General features: G+C 40.7%; 1 protein-coding gene across 1 annotated transcript in view; it reads left to right on the top strand.

The window, feature by feature from the left end:
* The window catches only part of LOC135546750 (contactin-5-like), a 436,013-nt gene that overhangs the window by 37,636 nt on the left and 379,098 nt on the right, over nucleotides 1-19,279 (top strand). The window contains exon 3 of the mRNA XM_064975401.1: nucleotides 12,675-12,850. Within this exon, the coding sequence (XP_064831473.1) occupies nucleotides 12,675-12,850 (176 nt within the window). The remainder of the gene's footprint in view (nucleotides 1-12,674; nucleotides 12,851-19,279) is intronic.

Here is a 19,279-nt window from a genome sequence, read left to right as displayed (position 1 = left end):
GTACCTGTAGACAGGTATGACTCTGTCTCTGTCTCTAACCCTGTACCTGTATACAGGTATGACTCTGTCTCTAACCCTGTACCTGTAGACAGGTATGTCTCTGTCTCTGTCTCTAACCCTGCACCTGTATACAGGTATGACTCTGTCTCTGTCTCTAACCCTGTACCTGTAGACAGGTATGACTCTGTCTCTAACCCTGTACCTGTATACTGGTATGACTCTGTCTCTGTCTCTAACCCTGTACCTGTATACAGGTATGTCTCTGTCTCTAACCCTGTACCTGTAGACAGGTATGACTCTGTCTCTAACCCTGTACCTGTATACTGGTATGACTCTGTCTCTGTCTCTAACCCTGTACCTGTATACAGGTATGTCTCTGTCTCTAACCCTGTACCTGTAGACAGGTATGACTCTGTCTCTGTCTCTAACCCTGTACCTGTATACAGGTATGACTCTGTCTCTGTCTCTAACCCTGTACCTGTATACAAGTATGACTCTATCTCTAACCCTGTACCTGTATACAGGTATGACTCTGTCTCTGTCTCTAACCCTGTACCTGTAGACAGGTATGACTCTGTCTCTGTCTCTAACCCTGTACCTGTGTACAGGTATGACTCTGTCTCTGTATCTAACCCTGTACCTGTATACAGGTATGACTCTGTCTCTGTCTCTAACCCTGTACCTGTATACAAGTATGACTCTGTCTCTGTCTCTAACCCTGTACCTGTATACAGGTATGACTCTGTATCTGTCTCTAACCCTGTACCTGTATACAGGTATGTCTCTGTCTCTAACCCTGTACCTGTATACAGGTATGACTCTGTCTCTAACCCTGTACCTAGTATCCGTGTTTAGCACTAACTGAAGTGTATTTAGTTCTTTGTCTAGGTAGCCTGAAAGCAGAGCATTGCAGTAGTCTTAACTAGGAATGACAAAAGCATGGATACATTTTTCTGCATCATTTTTGGACAAAGTTTCAGAAAAGTTCTGATTTATGCAATGTTACGTAGATGGAATAAAGCTGTCCTTTAAACAGTCTTGATATGTTCGTCAAAAGAGAGATAAGGGTCCAGAGTAACGCTGAGGTCCTTCACAGTTTTATTTGAGACGACTGTACAACCATCAAGATTAATTGTCAGATCCAACAGAAGATCTCTTTGTTTCTTGGGATCTAGAACTAGCATCTCTTTTTTGTCAGAGTTTAAAAGTAAAACATTTGCCGCCATCCACTTCCTTATGTCTGAAACACAGGTTTCCAGGAAGGGAAATGTTGGTGCTTCACCATGTTTCATTAATGTACTGCTGTGTATCGTCCGCATAGCAGTGAAAGTTAACATTATGTTTTTGAATGACATCACCAATAGGTAAAATATATAGTGAAAACAATATTGGTCCTAAATGCTTTACAGCGAAAGCTCCACAAACGATTATGTTAGGTCACCTCCAAGCCACAGAAAAACCAAGCCATTTTTCCAGCCAAAGAGAGGAGTCACAAAAAGCACAAATAGAGATAAAACGTATCACTAACCTTTGATGTCTTCATCAGATGCCACTCATAGGACTTCATGTTACACAATACAGGTATGTTTTGTTCGATAAAGTGCATATTTATATCAAACAATCTCATTTATCATTGGCGCGTTTCGTTCAGTAGTTCTAAAACATGCGGTGATTGTGCAGAGAGCCACATGAATTCACAGAAATAATCATTGTGAATGTTGATGAAAATTGCAGTGTTATGCATAGAACTTTAGATAAACTTCTCCTTCATGCAACCGCTGTGTCAGATTTTAAAAAAACTTTACGGAAAAAGCATAATCTGAGTATGGCGCTCAGAGCCCAAACCAGCCAAAATAAATATCCGCCATGTCGCGCAGTCAACATTTGTCAAAAATAGCATTATAAATATTCACTTACCTTTAATGATCTTCATCAGAATGCACTCCCAGGAATTGGTGTTCCACAATATGTTTGTTTTGTTTGATAATGTCCTTCATTTGTGTCAAAATAGCTTCTTTTGTTAGCGCATTTGGAAAACAAAACCAAATGCGCATTCAGGTCCAGTCGGACTAAAAGTTCAAAAAGTTATATTACAGGTCGAGGAAACTTGTCAAACTAAGTATAGAATCCATCTTTAGTGGAAACCTTAGGAAGGCAAAATAGCCCATATCCCACTGTGTATTCGATAGGGGCTGAGATCAAAACTACAAACCTCAGATTTCCCACATCCTGTTTGGATTTTTTCTCAGGTTTATGCCTGCCATATAGGTTCTGTTATACTCACAGACATCATTCAAACAGTTTTAGAAACTTCAGAGTTTCATAGTTCTCAACCAATGTCTGTTCACTTGGGTGTGGCCACTGAGTGAGCATAGTTTACTTTATGAAAACAATTCTCTCATTTAGAATCTAAAATTACATTTAATATTTTCAAGACGTTTCATATTTAAACATTTAAATTGCACAAAAGTGCAATGTGAATCTGATAACGAGAATGTGATAACTAGAATGTGACTTTCCAATATACAATTTATGTCGTCCTATCATCAGATTTAATGTCCCAAACACCAACTGATCTAAAATCATATTCTTTAAGTACCAACGGACACTTTCAACTAGTTGGATTACAGAAATATAGTTTCCCCCCCCAACCTTTTTATGTTACCATACTCTCTCTATTTTAACAAAGGGCTTTCCAAGAGTTAATTTGTACTGTGGAGAGAAAAGGAGGAAAGGTATTTATGGGGGTCATAAACCTTCACCAACAGGGCAACATCATGACACAACCTACATTACTACTATGGCTGACCCTGTAAACAACCTATCATACTACTATGGCTGACCCTGTAAACAACCTGTCATCCTACTATAGCTGACCTTGTAAACAACCTGTCATACCACTATGACTGACCCTGTAATACAACACCTATCATACTACTATGGCTGACCCTGTAAACAACCTGTCATACTACTATGGCTGACCTTGTAAACAACCTGTCATACTACTATGGCTGACCTTGTAAACAACCTGTCATACTACTATGGCTGACCTTGTAAACAACCTGTCATACTACTATGGCTGACCCTGTAAACAACCTGTCATACTACTATGGCTGACCCTGTAAACAACACATTACAATAACACCTATCATACCACTATGACTGACCCTGTAATACAACACGTATCATACTACTATGGCTGACCTTGTAAACAACCTGTCATACTACTATGGCTGACCTTGTAAACAACCTGTCATACTACTATGGCTGACCTTGTAAACAACCTGTCATACTACTATGGCTGACCTTGTAAACAACCTGTCATACTACTATGGCTGACCCTGTAAACAACCTGTCATACTACCATGGCTGACCCTGTAAACAACCTGTCATACTACTATGGCTGACCCTGTAAACAACCTGTCATACTACTATGGCTGACCCTGTAAACAACCTGTCATACTACTATGGCTGACCCTGTAAACAACCTGTCATACTACTATGGCTGACCCTGTAAACAACCTGTCATACTACTATGGCTGACCCTGTAAACAACCTGTCGCACTACTATGGCTGACCCTGTAAACAACCTGTCGTACTACTATGGCTGACCTTGTAAACAACCTGTCGTACTACTATGGCTGACCTTGTGAACAACCTGTCGTACTACTATGGCTGACCCTGTAAACAACCTGTCATACTACTATGGCTGACCCTGTAAACAACCTGTCATACTACTATGGCTGACCCTGTAAACAACCTGTCATACTACTATGGCTGACCTTGTAAACAACCTGTCATACTACTATGGCTGACCCTGTAAACAACCTGTCATACTACTATGGCTGACCTTGTAAACAACCTGTCATACTACTATGGCTGACCCTGTAAACAACCTGTCATACTACCATGGCTGACCCTGTAAACAACCTGTCATACTACTATGGCTGACCCTGTAAACAACCTGTCATACTACTATGGCTGACCCTGTAAACAACCTGTCATACTACTATGGCTGACCCTGTAAACAACCTGTCATACTACTATGGCTGACCCTGTAAACAACCTGTCATACTACTATGGCTGACCCTGTAAACAACCTGTCGTACTACCATGGCTGACCCTGTAAACAACCTGTCGTACTACTATGGCTGACCTTGTAAACAACCTGTCGTACTACTATGGCTGACCTTGTAAACAACCTGTCGTACTACTATGGCTGACCCTGTAAACAACCTGTCATACTACTATGGCTGACCCTGTAAACAACCTGTCATACTACTATGGCTGACCCTGTAAACAACCTGTCATACTACTATGGCTGACCTTGTAAACAACCTGTCATACTACTATGGCTGACCCTGTAAACAACCTGTCATACTACTATGGCTGACCCTGTAAACAACCTGTCGTACTACTATGGCTGACACTGTAAACAACCTGTCATACTACTATGGCTGACCCTGTAAACAACCTGTCATACTACTATGGCTGACCCTGTAAACAACCTGTCATACTACTATGGCTGACCCTGTAAACAACCTGTCGTACTACTATGGCTGACACTGTAAACAACCTGTCATACTACTATGGCTGACCCTGTAAACAACCTGTCATACTACTATGGCTGACCCTGTAAACAACCTGTCATACTACTATGGCTGACCCTGTAAACAACCTGTCATACTACTATGGCTGACCCTGTAAACAACCTGTCATACTACCATGGCTGACCCTGTAAACAACCTGTCATACTACTATGGCTGACCCTGTAAACAACCTGTCATACTACTATGGCTGACCCTGTAAACAACCTGTCATACTACTATGGCTGACCCTGTAAACAACCTGTCATACTACCATGGCTGACCCTGTAAACAACCTGTCATACTACTATGGCTGACCTTGTAAACAACCTGTCATACTACTATGGCTGACCCTGTAAACAACCTGTCATACTACTATGGCTGACCCTGTAAACAACCTGTCATACTACTATGGCTGACCCTGTAAACAACCTGTCGTACTACCATGGCTGACCCTGTAAACAACCTGTCGTACTACTATGGCTGACCCTGTAAACAACCTGTCGTACTACCATGGCTGACCCTGTAAACAACCTGTCATACTACTATGGCTGACCCTGTAAACAACCTGTCATACTACTATGGCTGACCTTGTAAACAACCTGTCATACTACTATGGCTGACCCTGTAAACAACCTGTCATACTACTATGGCTGACCTTGTAAACAACCTGTCATACTACTATGGCTGACCCTGTAAACAACCTGTCATACTACTATGGCTGACCCTGTAAACAACCTGTCATACTACTATGGCTGACCTTGTAAACAACCTGTCATACTACTATGGCTGACCCTGTAAACAACCTGTCATACTACTATGGCTGACCCTGTAAACAACCTGTCATACTACTATGGCTGACCTTGTAAACAACCTGTCATACTACTATGGCTGACCCTGTAAACAACCTGTCATACTACTATGGCTGACCCTGTAAACAACCTGTCATACTACTATGGCTGACCCTGTAAACAACACATTACAATAACACCTATCATACCACTATGACTGACCCTGTAATACAACACCTATCATACTACTATGCCTGACCCAGGCTAGTAATAGGGGTGGCAACAATTTCGGCAGATAATTTTAGAAAGAAATGGTCCAGATTGTCTAGCCCGGCTGATTTGGAGGGGTCCAGATTTTGCAGCTCTTTCAGAACATCAGCTGAACAGATTTGGGAGAAGAAGAAATGGGGAAGGCTTTGGCGAGTTGCTGTGGGGGGTGCAGTGCTGTTGACCGGGGTAGGAGTAGCCAGGTGGAAAGCATGGCCAGCCGTAGAAAAATGCTTATTGAAATTCTCAATTATAGTGGATTTATCAGTGGTGACAGTGTTTCCTATCTTCAGTGCAGTGGGCAGCTGGGAGGTGTTCTTATTCTCCATGGACTTTACAGTGTCCCAGAACTTTTTTGAGTAAGGGAATTCCCCCCTCAAATGGACAAAAATGAATGGGAAACCATTGGCATAGTACAAACCATGTACACGATGGACAATACCACCCAAATCGGCGTTGATTCATGCAAAATGTTTTGCAAATGCCATATGGCAATTGCCAGTTGTAACACTTCAAAAATCCAACAGGTGGCGTGTGCGCTCCACCGTGGTTTTTCATATAGGGAATGGACCCCAAGTCAACATCCAAAAGCCAAATTTTGAAAAAATTATTTTTTTGTCAAAAACTTATCACCCCTTAAAGTGCTTTCTGGACCGTTTTTCAAAATTCTTTCGCCCTTTTTTGTCAATTACACATGTGTAAGAACTGTATGAATATACTTTTGTCCAATTTTTTTTTTACTTGCGCATTATTGCATGTGTTTTCTCCATTTGCAATATGATTTCATAGGAAGTCAGAAGTCAAAAGTCAATAATTGCAAAATTTCATAAACTTCACACACCCCTAAAAAAGTGCTTTCTGGACCGTTTTTCGAAATTCTTTAGAATTTTGTGTCAATTACACACGTATAAGAACTGTATCAACATACTTTAGTCATATTTTATTATCATAATTTTTATTTTATTTTTACTTGTGCATTAGGCATATGTTTTCTCCATTTGGAACATGATTTCATAGGAAGTCAAAAGTCAAAAATTGCAAAATTTCATAAACTTCACACACCCCTAAAAAAGTGCTTTCTGGAACGTTTTTCGAAATTCTTTAGAATTTTGTGTCAATTACACACGTATAAGAACTGTATCAACATACTTTAGTCATATTTTATTAGCATTTTTTTTTTTTACTTGTGCATAAGGCATATGTTTTGTGGGGGCCAAATGTCATAAGAAATTTGACATGCTCAAAAATCCTGCAGAAATGCAAAATTGACTGGCCTGATGAACTCGGGATGGCCGGGCTGTGATTGTTGTTCCTTTCAATCACTCGTGGTGTTGATTTCATCATGTCCATTTGTTTATGTTTTCTCACTTTTGCAAAGTCACTGTGCATTTGCAATATGGTTAACTGGGCATTCACCATCACCAATTTGTCATGCTATAAAAATCGTGCAGGAATGCCAAATTGACTGGCCCGATGAACTCGGGATGGCTGGGCAGTGATTCTGGTACCTCTCCATCGCTCGTTTGGGTTGATTTCAGAATGTCACTTTTGGTGATGGTACCTCACTGTTAAAACATATTGCAAATGTTTTCTCACTTTTGCAAAGTCACTGAAAATCGTGCAGGAATGCCAAATTGACTGGCCCGATGAACTCGGGATGGCTGGGCAGTGATTCTGGTACCTCTCCATCGCTCGTTAGGGTTGATTTCAGAATGTCATTTTGGTGATGGTACCTCACTCTTGCAAAGTCACTGTGCATTTGCAATATGGTTAACTGGGCATTCACCATCACCAATTTGTCATGCTATAAAAATCGTGCAGGAATGCCAAATTGACTGGCCCGATGAACTCGGGATGGCTGGGCAGTGATTCTGGTACCTCTCCATCGCTCGTTAGGGTTGATTTCAGAATGTCACTATTGGTGATGGTACCTCACCGTTTAAACATATTGCAAATGGACAAGAGTCACCAGCAAGTCACCGTCCATCAGTCAATTTGATATCATTCTGACACCAAACTGATACAAACTGACACCAAACCCACTTTTCCCAACTCGTTTAGGAGCCAAGTATCACATACTTCAGAGCTGGCCCAAAATTCACAACGCCTTCGGTTCAAACCATAAAAAAAAACATAAAACACGTAGTTACGTTCAAGCTGCGGGTCCATTTCTTGTGTTATGTGTAGGCCTAGCTGAGGCGACCCCGAATCCCGAGTTTCGGCTCAATAGGTCATTCGGTGCCCGAGTAAAAACCTAATTGGTGCTGAAAATCCACTTTTTTTCCATGCCTTGCTATTTCCTTTGAATTTTTATGGGAAAAATGACTGATTTACAGTTCATGGGGGTTGCCTAATCACACATATGAAGTTTTGGACAGATCTGATTTTTTTAACCCTTTGAAACAGCCCCTGAGACACCAATTATGGCACTTCCGGTTGACACAGGAAGCTATGAGTCAACACATATCCTCAGTGGGCTATGCTTTTACAGAATCCTGAGTTTTAAGTCTTTACGTTAAGAATTGACTGATTTACACAGGGTTCAATGCACTATGTCCATCAAATTGCAGGCAGGGTATGGATATACACTTTTAGGGTGATTTTAAGCACTTCCGGTTGGCCCAGGAAGCCTAGAATCGACACAGGTGGACCTCATAGTGTCCTGATGGACTGTCATCAAAGACAGGTTCATAAGGCATTCATAACCCACATAGGCCTCAGGTTGAATTTAGAGGAGCAGGCAATGTATTCCTATGGGGAGAGAAGTCAATGCAAACTGTTTGATGTAAACACCTTCTTTTAACTGTGAAGGGTTAATGCCACACGGTCAAGGTTAGGCTTGCACAGATCGGGAGGACCTTAGGAACATTCCTGTGTTTGAATTGTCCTTCTAAACCTAACGGTTCCGCCGCTGTCACCCAAAATCAAATGACGTTGTGGTGCAGGCTTCATTTTGGGCCTACTTTTCTCATGGTCGCTGCGCTTAGACCGAGCGAGCTACGGTCAAGCGGGATATCTCGTTGAACTCGGCACGGCCTTGGGATTATGTTTATGCCATTGCCTGCTCTCTGTGTCTTTAAACACCGCGCTTTGTCACTCCATCCTTGCTGTGTGTGTGTGTGTGAGAGCTTTTCTTTGACATCTGTTGGGAGAAATGACTGATTTTACAGTTCAGGAGGGTTGCCTAATCACATATGAAGTTTTGAGAAGATCTGACCTTTTTAACCCTTGGATACAGCCTCTATGACACCATTTAAGGCACTTCCTGTTGGCACAGGAAGCTATAAATAACCTCATATCCTCATTGGCGTATGCCTTTACAGAATCCTGAGTTTTAAGTCTTTACATTAAGAACTGAGTTATTTACGGAGGGTTTAGTGAGTGTGTGTTATTTCAGAAAATCATAGAAAATCACAGAAATCTCGCAGAGCTCCGCAGCACACTTTAAAAATATTCGTATGAACACCCTGCAACTGGATCTGTAACTGTTGAAAAAAAAAACACCTATATTTGAACATCACAAATCTGTCATTGTACGATTTCTCTTAAATGACGATAGATAAATGGCTGATTTTTTTGTTATTGACACCGGAGGCTCCTTGACTTTGACGTGAAGTGAAAAAATAATTTCTCTATTTTCATTTTGGACCTTTAATCCCAGAAAAATGGCCATAATTCAAAAACGTTGAGGCCTTGACGCCATCTTGTTCGGGGCAAACTGCCCATTATGCCAAATCTATGCTCACCAAGTTTCGGCTTCGAAATATTTTCAGTTTTTGAGATAAGGCCCGTCGTGATTCGTGATGTTTTGTCAAATTGCAGTATGATTGCTTATGCCCTCTTGTGGGATTTTCCGGGATAGCGGAAAAATGACCAAAATTTGATTATTTTATAAAACGAAAACCGAATGTCCGACAAAGTTCATTTGATGACTTCCCGGTAGGTCTGGCCCTGCCGCTCGGCCCGACGCCGTCCCCGAATTTTAAAAATGTTTTCGGACGTCTAGTAAGGGACGGTACATTTGCAATATGGACTTTTTCACTAACCATACAGAAAATGTCGAAATGTTCCCTTAATGTATGTTAGTGTTGCAGGAAGCAAATTTCTGCTTGAAAAAGCTAGCCTTGGATTTTCTAACTGCCTGTGTATAATGGTTTCTAGCTTCCCTGAACAGCTGCTTATCAGGGGGCTGTTCGATGCTAATGCAGAACGCCATATGATGTTTTTGTGTTGGTTAAGGGCAGTCAGGTCTGGGGAGAACCAAGGGCTATATCTGTTCCTGGTTCTAAATTTCTTGAATGGGGCATGTTTATTTAAGATGGTTAGGAAGACATTTTTTTTAAATATCCAGGCATCCTCTACTGACGGGATGAGATCAATATCCTTCCAGGATACCCCGGCCAGGTCGATTAGAAAGTCCTGCTCGCTGAAGTGTTTCAGGGAGCTTTTGACAGTGATGAGTGGGGGTCGATTGACCGCTGACACATTACAGATGCTGGCAATGAGGCAGTGATCGCTGAGATCTTGGTTGAAGACAGCAGAGGTGTATTTAGAGGGCAAGTTGGTTAGGATGATATCTATGAGGGTGCCCGTGTTTAAGGCTTTGGGGAGGTACCTGGTAGGTTCATTGATAATTTGTGTGAGATTGAGGGCATCAAGTTTTAGTTTTATTTTTTATTTTACCTTTATTTTACTAGGCAAGTCAGTTAAGAACAAATTCTTATTTTCAATGACGGCCTAGGAACAGTGGGTTAACTGCCTGTTCAGGGGCAGAACGACAGATTTGTACCTTGTCAGCTCAGGGATTTGAACTTGCAACCTTTTGGTTACGAGTCCAACGCTCTAACCACTAGGCTAACCTGGTTAGATTGTAGGATGGCTGGGGTGTTAAACATGTTCCAGTTTAGGTCGCCTAGCAGCACGAGCTCTGAAGATAGATGGGGGGCAATCAGTTCACATATGGTGTCCAGAGCACAACTTGGGGCAGAGGGTGGTCTATAGCAGACTGCAACTTTGAGAGACTTGTTTTTAGAGAGGTGGATTTTTAAAAGTAGAAGTTCAAATTGTTTGGGTACAGACCTGGATAGTAGGACAGAACTCTTTGCAGTAGATTGCAACAACGCCCCCTTTGGCAGTTCTATCTTGTCTGAAAAGGTTGTAGTTTGGAATTAAAATTTCAGAATTTTTGGTAGTCTTCCTAAGCCAGGATTCAGACACAGCTAGAACATCCGTGTTGGCAGAGTGTGCTAAAGCAGTGAATAGAACAAACTTAGGGAGGAGGCTTCTAATGTTAACATGCATGAAACCAAGGCTATTACGGTTACAGAAGTCGTCAAAAGAGAGCGCCTGGGGAATAGGAGTGGAGCAAGGCACTGTAAGGCCTGGATTCACCTCGACATCGCCAGAGGAACAGAGGAGGAGTAGAATAAGGGTGCGGCTGAAAGCAATAAGAATTGGTTGTCTAGAACGTCTGGAACAGAGAGTAAAAGGAGGTTTCTGGGGGCGATAAAATAGCATCAAGGTATAATGTACAGACAAAGGTATGGTAGGATGTGAATACAGTGGAGGTAAACCTAGGTATTGAGTGATGAAGAGAGAGATATTGTCTCTAGAAACATCATTAAAACCAGGAGATGTCATTGCATGTGTGGGTGGTGGAACTAATAGTTTGGATAAGGTATGGTGAGCAGGACTAGAGGCTCTACAGTGAAATAAGCCAATAAACACTATCCAGAACAGCAATGGACAAGGCATATTGACATTAAGGAGAGGCATGCTTAGTCGAGTGATCAAAAGGGTCCCGAGAGTGGAGAGGTTGGTTGGGGGTCACGGCGATCCAGACAGCCAGCCAGGCCATCGGTAGCAAGCTAGCATTGGATGGACGTCTGTTATTAGCCACCTCTTGAGCTCCGTCAGTAGATTAGTGGGGTTCCGTGTGGTAGAGGGGACCAATCCAAATCACACAACAACAACAAAAATAAAAACAATAGATATAGCTAGAAGCCCAAGAAGAAGAAAAAAAAATAACAATAACAATAAAAATAAATAAATAAATTGTCCGATTATCTATTCAGATAGCAGCCGATAAGACAGCTAATGGCTAAACGGGTCCGGATAGGTGACCGCAGCCCAGGAGTGATTGATGGAACTCCTCAGCTGGCTAGCTCCGGAACAACGGATGTTCGCTCCGGAATCGACGAAAGCTTTAACTAGCTTCTGGTTAGCTTCTGGATTAGCTCCTGGATTAGCTCCTGGCTAGCTCCTGGCTAGCTCCTGGCTAGCTTCTGGCTAGCTTCTGGCTAGCTTCTGGCTAGTTTCTGGCTAGCTTCTTGGGGTTTGGAGTTTCTGTCTAGCTTCTTGGATGATTACAGATTTGAGGTAAATAATACTTTTTTATAAATATAAATTGGTGAGGCGGGTTGCAGGAGAGTGTTTTGAGGATGAGTTTATGGAAAATTTAAATAAAAAAATGTATGAAAAAAGTTGTAAATATATATATATATATACGGGACACGACAAGACGGGGACAAAAGACGTCTGAACTGCTATGCCATCTTGGTTGTTACCGCGTTGGTAATAAAGCATTACTTGTTCAACCGCAACTTCTGGGCGCGCTAGCTAGCTTTAGCTTGGTACCTAGCTAGCACCATACAACCAGCCTGAAAACAATGAACAGTGAAAACTGCAGTCATTTTCATTATTCTTAGCAATGATTTAGGAATCCTTGTGATTAAGTATTAGCTAGGTTGTTGTTGTTCGCCTATTGAAATTGAACTTAAATTCATAAAAATAAATAGCGAGCCAGCTACTTAACCCTGTTGCCCAAAGCTAACGTTATAAGCAGCCAGCTAACTTCATCAGTAACACAACACCTATCATACTACTATGTCTGATCCTGTAAAACACCTATCTGGTGGATGTAACAATAAACCCTTTTCCGTCTCTATCTGTTCATATTCATTCAAATCAAAACATCAGATTGTTTACCTTTTTGTGTAAAGACATTTATGTGATCTTTGTCTCTCTGCAGTTGGTTTATCAATGGAACAGAAGTGGATATTGAGGCAGTTTACCGTTACAGCTTGATCGACGGCAACTTGATAATAACCAATGCCAGCGAGACGGCAGACTATGGGAGATACCAGTGTAAGGCAGAGAACAGCTACGGGACGGTCCTGAGTCGGGATGCACTGCTACAGTTTACCTGTGAGTATTTCTCTCTGATCGCTCTCGGATCTCTCTCCGACTTTCTCTCCGACCTTCTCTATGATCTCTCTCTGACCTCTCTTATCTCTCTCTGATCTCTCTCTCTCTCTCTCTCTCTCTCTCTCTCTCTCTCTGATTTCTCGCTGATCTCTCGCTGATCTCTCTCTGATATCTCTCTTATCCATCTCTGGTCTCTCTCTAATCATTCTCTCTGATCTCTCTCTGATCTCAAATTCAAATTCAGAATGGTTTATCGGCATTAAATACAATTTGTAGATATTGCCAAAGCAGCACAGTGGTACAGCATTCCACTGTACAGTGGTACAGTACAATGCAATGAGGATAATGAAATCCAGTTCATTTTAGGAGTAATAATAATGGCAGTGTATAATCATGTATACAGGTACAACACTACTGCTGTTGTATTGTGGAATCTTAGGTCTAATTAAATGAAACATATGTTTATAAAAAAATGTGAATTGCTAATAAATAAACAATAAAATATACATGGAGGATGGTTCCACTATGTATGACATGTTAGTTATATACAATGTTAATACTATAGGGAATTAATGGTCATGGGATGTCCCTCTGACTAATACATATCTCGCAGTAATATTTGCGGTTCCTTCCTCTCCCACAATAATTCCCAGCTTTATGTCATTGGTAAATGCATAGAAGTTGAGGATTGATTGAGATATTTTCTTGAATAAAAATGATCTTAGTTGGTAGTATTTCTCACAGTAGAGGAGAAAGCACATTGTACCTCCCTGTGTCATGCGGTGACCACATAGACGCTCCTCTTCGGGCAGCCATCTCTATTATTATTTGATTTATTTTGGGTGGGTAGATCAGCTTTAATATTGCAGATAGATTGGCTCCCATCAATGTAATTGTCTGCTTAATTTTCATTCCCCCATATACAGTGGGGCAAAAAAGTATTTAGTCATCCACCAATTGTGCAAGTTCTCCCACTTAACAAGATGAGAGAGGCCTGTAATTTTCATCATAAGTACACTTCAACTATGACAGACAAAATGAGAAAAGAAATTCAGAAAATAACATTGTGGTATTTTTAATGAATTTATTTGCACATTATGGTGGATAATAAGTATTTGGTCAATAACAAAAGTTTATCTCAATACTTTGTTATATACCCTTTGTTGGCAATGACAGATGTCAAAAATTTTCTTCATTTTCTGGATTTTTTTTCTCATTTTATCTGTCATCTTTGAAGTGTACCTATGATGAAAAGTACAGGCTGACTTTTGGTGGCTGACTAAATACTTCTTTGCCCCACTGTGTGTGTGTGTGTATATATATATATATATAACAAAGGGTATATAACAAAGTATTGAGATAAACTTTTGTTATTTTGTTATTGACCAAATATATATATATATATATATAAATATATATATATATTTTAACAAAGGGCTTTCCAAGAGTCCACTTTGTAGAGTGGAGAGAATAATTTTTATATATTTTTTAAATAAATAAATAAATATATATATTGATTAATATACAATACAATAATACAATAATACAATAATTGATTGAGGTTGGGGGATTGTGGAGGCCAGGTCACCTGATGCAGCACTCCATCACTCTCCTTCTTGGTAAAAATAGCCCTTACACAGCCTGGAGGTGTGTTGGGTCATTGTCCTGTTGGAAAATAAATGATCGTCCCTCTAAGCCCAAATCAGATGGATGGCGCTTCACTGCAGAATACGGTGGTAGCCGTGCTGGTTAAGTGTGCCTTGAATTCTAAGTAAATCACAGACAGTGTCACCAGCAAAGCACCCCCACGCAATAACACCCCCTTCTCCATGCTTTACGGTGGGAAATACACATGCAGAGATCATCCATTCACCCACACCGCTTCTCACGAAGACACGGCAGTTGGAACCAAAAATCTCAAACTTAGACTCCAGACCAAAGGACACATTTCCACCAGTCTAATGTCCATTGCTCATGTTTCTTCTTGGCTCAAACAAGTCTCTTCTTCTTATTGGTGTCCTTTAGTAGTGGTTTCTTTTTAGAAATTCAACCATGAAGGCCTGCAGTCTCCTCTGAACAGTTGATGTTGAGATTTGTCTGTTGAACTCTGTGAAGCATTTACTTGGGCTGCAATTCCTGAGGCTCCTAACTCTAATAAACTTATCCTCTGCAGCAGAGGTAACTCTGGGTCTTCCATTCCTGTAGCGGTCCTCATGAGAGCCAGTTTCATCATAACGCTTGTTGGTTTTTGCGATTGCCCTTGAAGAAATGTTCAATGTTCTTGAAATGTTGCTTATTGACCTTCATGTCTTAAAGTAAGGATGGACTGTCGTTCCTCTGCGTATTTGAGCTGTTCTTGCCATAATATGGACTTGATATTTTACCAAATAGGGCTGTCTTCTGTATACCAACCCTACCTTGTCACAACACAACTGATTGGCTCAAACACATTAAGAAGAAAAGAAATTCCACAAATGAACTTTTAACAAGGCACACCTGTCAATTGAAATGTATTCCAGGTGACAACTTCATGAAACTGGTTGAGAGAATGCCAATAATATGCAAAAGCTGTCATCAAGGTAAAGGGTGGCTATTTGAAGATTCTCAAATATAAAATATTTTTTGATTTGTTTTACACTCTTTTGGTTACTACATGATTCCATATGTGTTATTTCATAGTCCTGATGTCTTCACTATTATTCTACAATGTAGAAAATAGTAAAAATAAAGAAAAACCCTGGAATGAGTAGGTGTATCCAGACTGTTGACTGGTGCTGTAAAGTACATACAAAATTAAAATATAGAACAGGACAATCCAAACGTTTGTGTGAAATAAATACAAATAATATGATTAATAATAATGATATAGTAAAATGGGTTGTGAAGTGCGTGTGTGTGGGGGTGAGTGGGGGGGGTGTGAATGAGAGGGGGGGTGGAGAATGTGTGTGTGTGCGTGTAGGGGGGTGCGTGTGTGAGTTTTCCTGCAGTAGTTGTGACTGAGGATATACAGTATGGTGTGTTGTATTATGTGTGTGGTTGGAACCCCCACAATACTTATACTAAGAGCAACAACCACGCCAACACAAGAGGACATGTTGTGCTGTGTGTGTTTCAACTAAAAACATTCTTCAGTAGCAAGAAAGAATAATTAAAGAAATAGACTACAAGAAAAATGTAAAATATGTGACAAGTGTTGATCCAATCTCTCTCCCTCTCCCTCTCCCCTCCCTCTCCTTCTCCCTCTCCCTCTCTCTCATCTCTCTCAATTCAATTCAATTAAATTCAACTGAAGGACTTTATTGGCATGGAAAACACATGTCTATATTGCCAAGCAAGTGAAATAGATAATAAACAAAACTGAAATAAATGTACAATAAACATTAAACTCACAAAAGTTCCAAAATAATAAAGACATTTGAAATGTCATATTATGTCGTTATACAGCGTTGTAGCAATGTGCAAATAGTGAAAGTACAAAAGGGAAAATGAAAAAAACTGTTCACAAATCTTGCTGCTGTGATTTCACACTGTGGTATTTCACCCAGTAGATATGGGAGTTTATCAAAATTGGTTTTGTTTTCAAATTCCTTGTGGATCTGTGTAATCTGAGGGAAATATGTGTCTCTAATATGGTCGTACATTTGGCATGAGGTTAGGAAGTGCAGCTCAATTTCTACCTCATTTTGTGCCAGTCACAGTGGTCAGGTTTTCTGCCATTCTGTATTCTGTACTCTCTGTTTAGGGCCAAGTAGAATTCTAGTTTGCTCTGTTTATTGTTAATTCTTTCCAATGTGTCAAGTAATAATATTTTAGTTTTCTCATGATTTGGTTCCATCTAATTGTGTTTCTGTCCTGGGGCTCTGTGGGGTGTGTTTCTGTTTGTGACCAGAGCCCCAGGACCAGCTTGCTTAGGAAACTCTTCAGGTTCATCTCTCTGTAGGTGATGGCTTTGTTTTGGAAAGTTTGGGAATAATTTATTTTTAGGAGTTGTAGAATTTAACTGCTCTTTTCTGGATTTTGATAATTAGCTGGTATCAGACTAATTCTGCTCAGCATGCACTATTTGGTGTTTTACGTTGTACACAGAGGATATTTTTGCAGAATTCTGCATGCAGTCTCATGTTTGCCCCATTTTGTGAATTCTTGGTTGGTGAGCGGACCCTTTACCTCACAACCATAAAGGGCAATGGGTTCTACAACTGATTCAAGTATTTTTAGCCAGATCCTAATTGGGATGTCAAATGTTATGTTCCTTTTGATGTTGTAGAAGGCCCTTCTGGCCTTGTCTCTCAGATCGTTCACAGCATTGTGGAAGCGAAGTCTTCTGATCGCTCTCTGATCCCTCTCTAATCCATATCTGATCTCTCTCTGATCCCTCTCTGATCAATATCTCTCTGAACTCTCCCTTATCTCTCTCTTTGATATCTCTCTGATCCCTGTCTCTGATCTTGCTCTTATGTAGCTCTGGTCTCCCTCTCTCTCTCACTCCAATCTCTCTCTGATCCATATCTGATCTCTCTCTCTGATCTCTATCCCTGATATCTCTCTAATTTACAGTTGAAGTCGGAAGTTTACATACACTTAGGTTGGAGTCATTAAAACTTGTTTTTCAACCACTGCACACATTTCATGTTAACAAACTATAGTTTTGGCAAGTCGGTTAGGACATCTACTTTGTGCATGACACAAGTACTTTTTCCAACAATTGTTTACAGACAGATTATGTCACTTATAATTCACTGAATCACAATTCCAGTGGGTCAGAAGTTTACATACACTAAGTTGACTGTGCCTTTTAACAGCTTGGAAAAATCCAGAAAATGATGTCATGGCTTTAGAAGCCTCTGATAGGCTAATTGACATCATTTGAGTCAATTGAAGGTGTAGCTGTGGATGTATATCAAGGCCTACCTTGAAACTCAGTGCCTCTTTGCTTAACATCATGGGAAAATCAGTAGAAAATTGTAGACCTCCACAAGTCTGGTTCATCTATGGGAGCAATTTCAAAATGCCGTAAGGTACCACGTTCATCTGTACAGATAATAGTTTGCAAGTATAAGCACCATGGGGACCACACAGACGTCATTCCGCTCAGGAAGGAGACACATTCTCTCTCCTTGAGATGAACGTACATTGGTGAGACAAGTGCAAATTAATCCCAGAACAACAGCAAAGGACCTTATGAAGATGCTGCAGGAAACAGGTACAAAGTATCTATATCCACAGTAAAACGAGTCCTATATTGACATAACCTGAAAGGTCAGCAAGGAAGAAGCCACTGCTCAAAAACCACCATAAAAAAGCCGGACTACGGTTTGCAACTGCACATGGGGACAAAGATTGTAATTTTTGGAGAAATATCCTCTGGTCTGATGAAACACAAATATAATATTTTGGCCATAATGACCATCGTTAGTTTGGAGGAAAAAGGGGGAGGCTTGCAAAACGAAGAACACCATCCCAAACGTGAAGTACGGGGGTGGCAGCATCATGTTGTGGGGGTGCTTTGCTGCAAGAGGGCTGGTGCACTACACAAAATAGACGGCATCATGAGGTGGGAAATTATGAGGATATATTGAAGCAACATCTCAAGACATCAGTCAGGAATTTAAAGCTTGGTTGCAAATGGGTCTTCCAAATGGACAATGACCCCAAGCATACTTCCAAAGTTGTGGCAAAAATTGCCTTAAGGACAACAAAGTCAAGGTATTGGAGTGGCCATCACAAAGCTCAATCCTATAGAAAATGTGTGGGCAGAACTGAAAAAGCATGTGCAAGCAAGGAGGCCTACACACCTGACTCAGTTACACCAGCTCTGTCAGGAGGAATGGGCCAAAATTCACCCAACTTATGGTGTGAAGCTTGTGGAAGGCTTCCAAAAATGTTTGACCCAAGTTAAACAATTTAAAGGCAATGCTCCCAAATACTAATTGAGTGTATGTAAACTTCTGACCCACTAGGAATGTGATGAAAGAAATAGAAGCTGAAATAAATCATTCTCTCTACTATTATTCTGACATTTCACATTCTTAAAATAAAGTGGTAATCCTAACTGACCTAAAACAGGGGATGGATTTTTACCAGGATTAAATGTCAGGAATTGTGAAAAACTGAGTTTAAATATATTTGGCTCAGGTGTATGTACATTTCCGAATTCAATTGTATCTCTTTTCTATCTCTATCACTCTCTCTCTCTCTGATCCCTCTCTCTCAATGGTCCCTCTCGGATCCCTCTCTAAACTCCATATGATCCCTCTCGGAACGATCTCTGATCTCTGTCCCTCTATGATCCCTCTATGATCCCTCTATGATCCCTCTATGATCTCTCTCTGATCTCACTCTGACCTCTCTGACCTCTCTCTGACCTCTCTGATCTCTCTCTGATCCCTCTATGATCTCTCTGATCACTCTCTGACCTCTCTGATCCCT

Source organism: Oncorhynchus masou, chromosome 9, assembly GCF_036934945.1.
Source record: "Oncorhynchus masou masou isolate Uvic2021 chromosome 9, UVic_Omas_1.1, whole genome shotgun sequence".
Classification (NCBI taxonomy): domain Eukaryota; kingdom Metazoa; phylum Chordata; class Actinopteri; order Salmoniformes; family Salmonidae; genus Oncorhynchus; species Oncorhynchus masou.
This window is presented reverse-complemented; position numbering and strand designations above follow the sequence as displayed.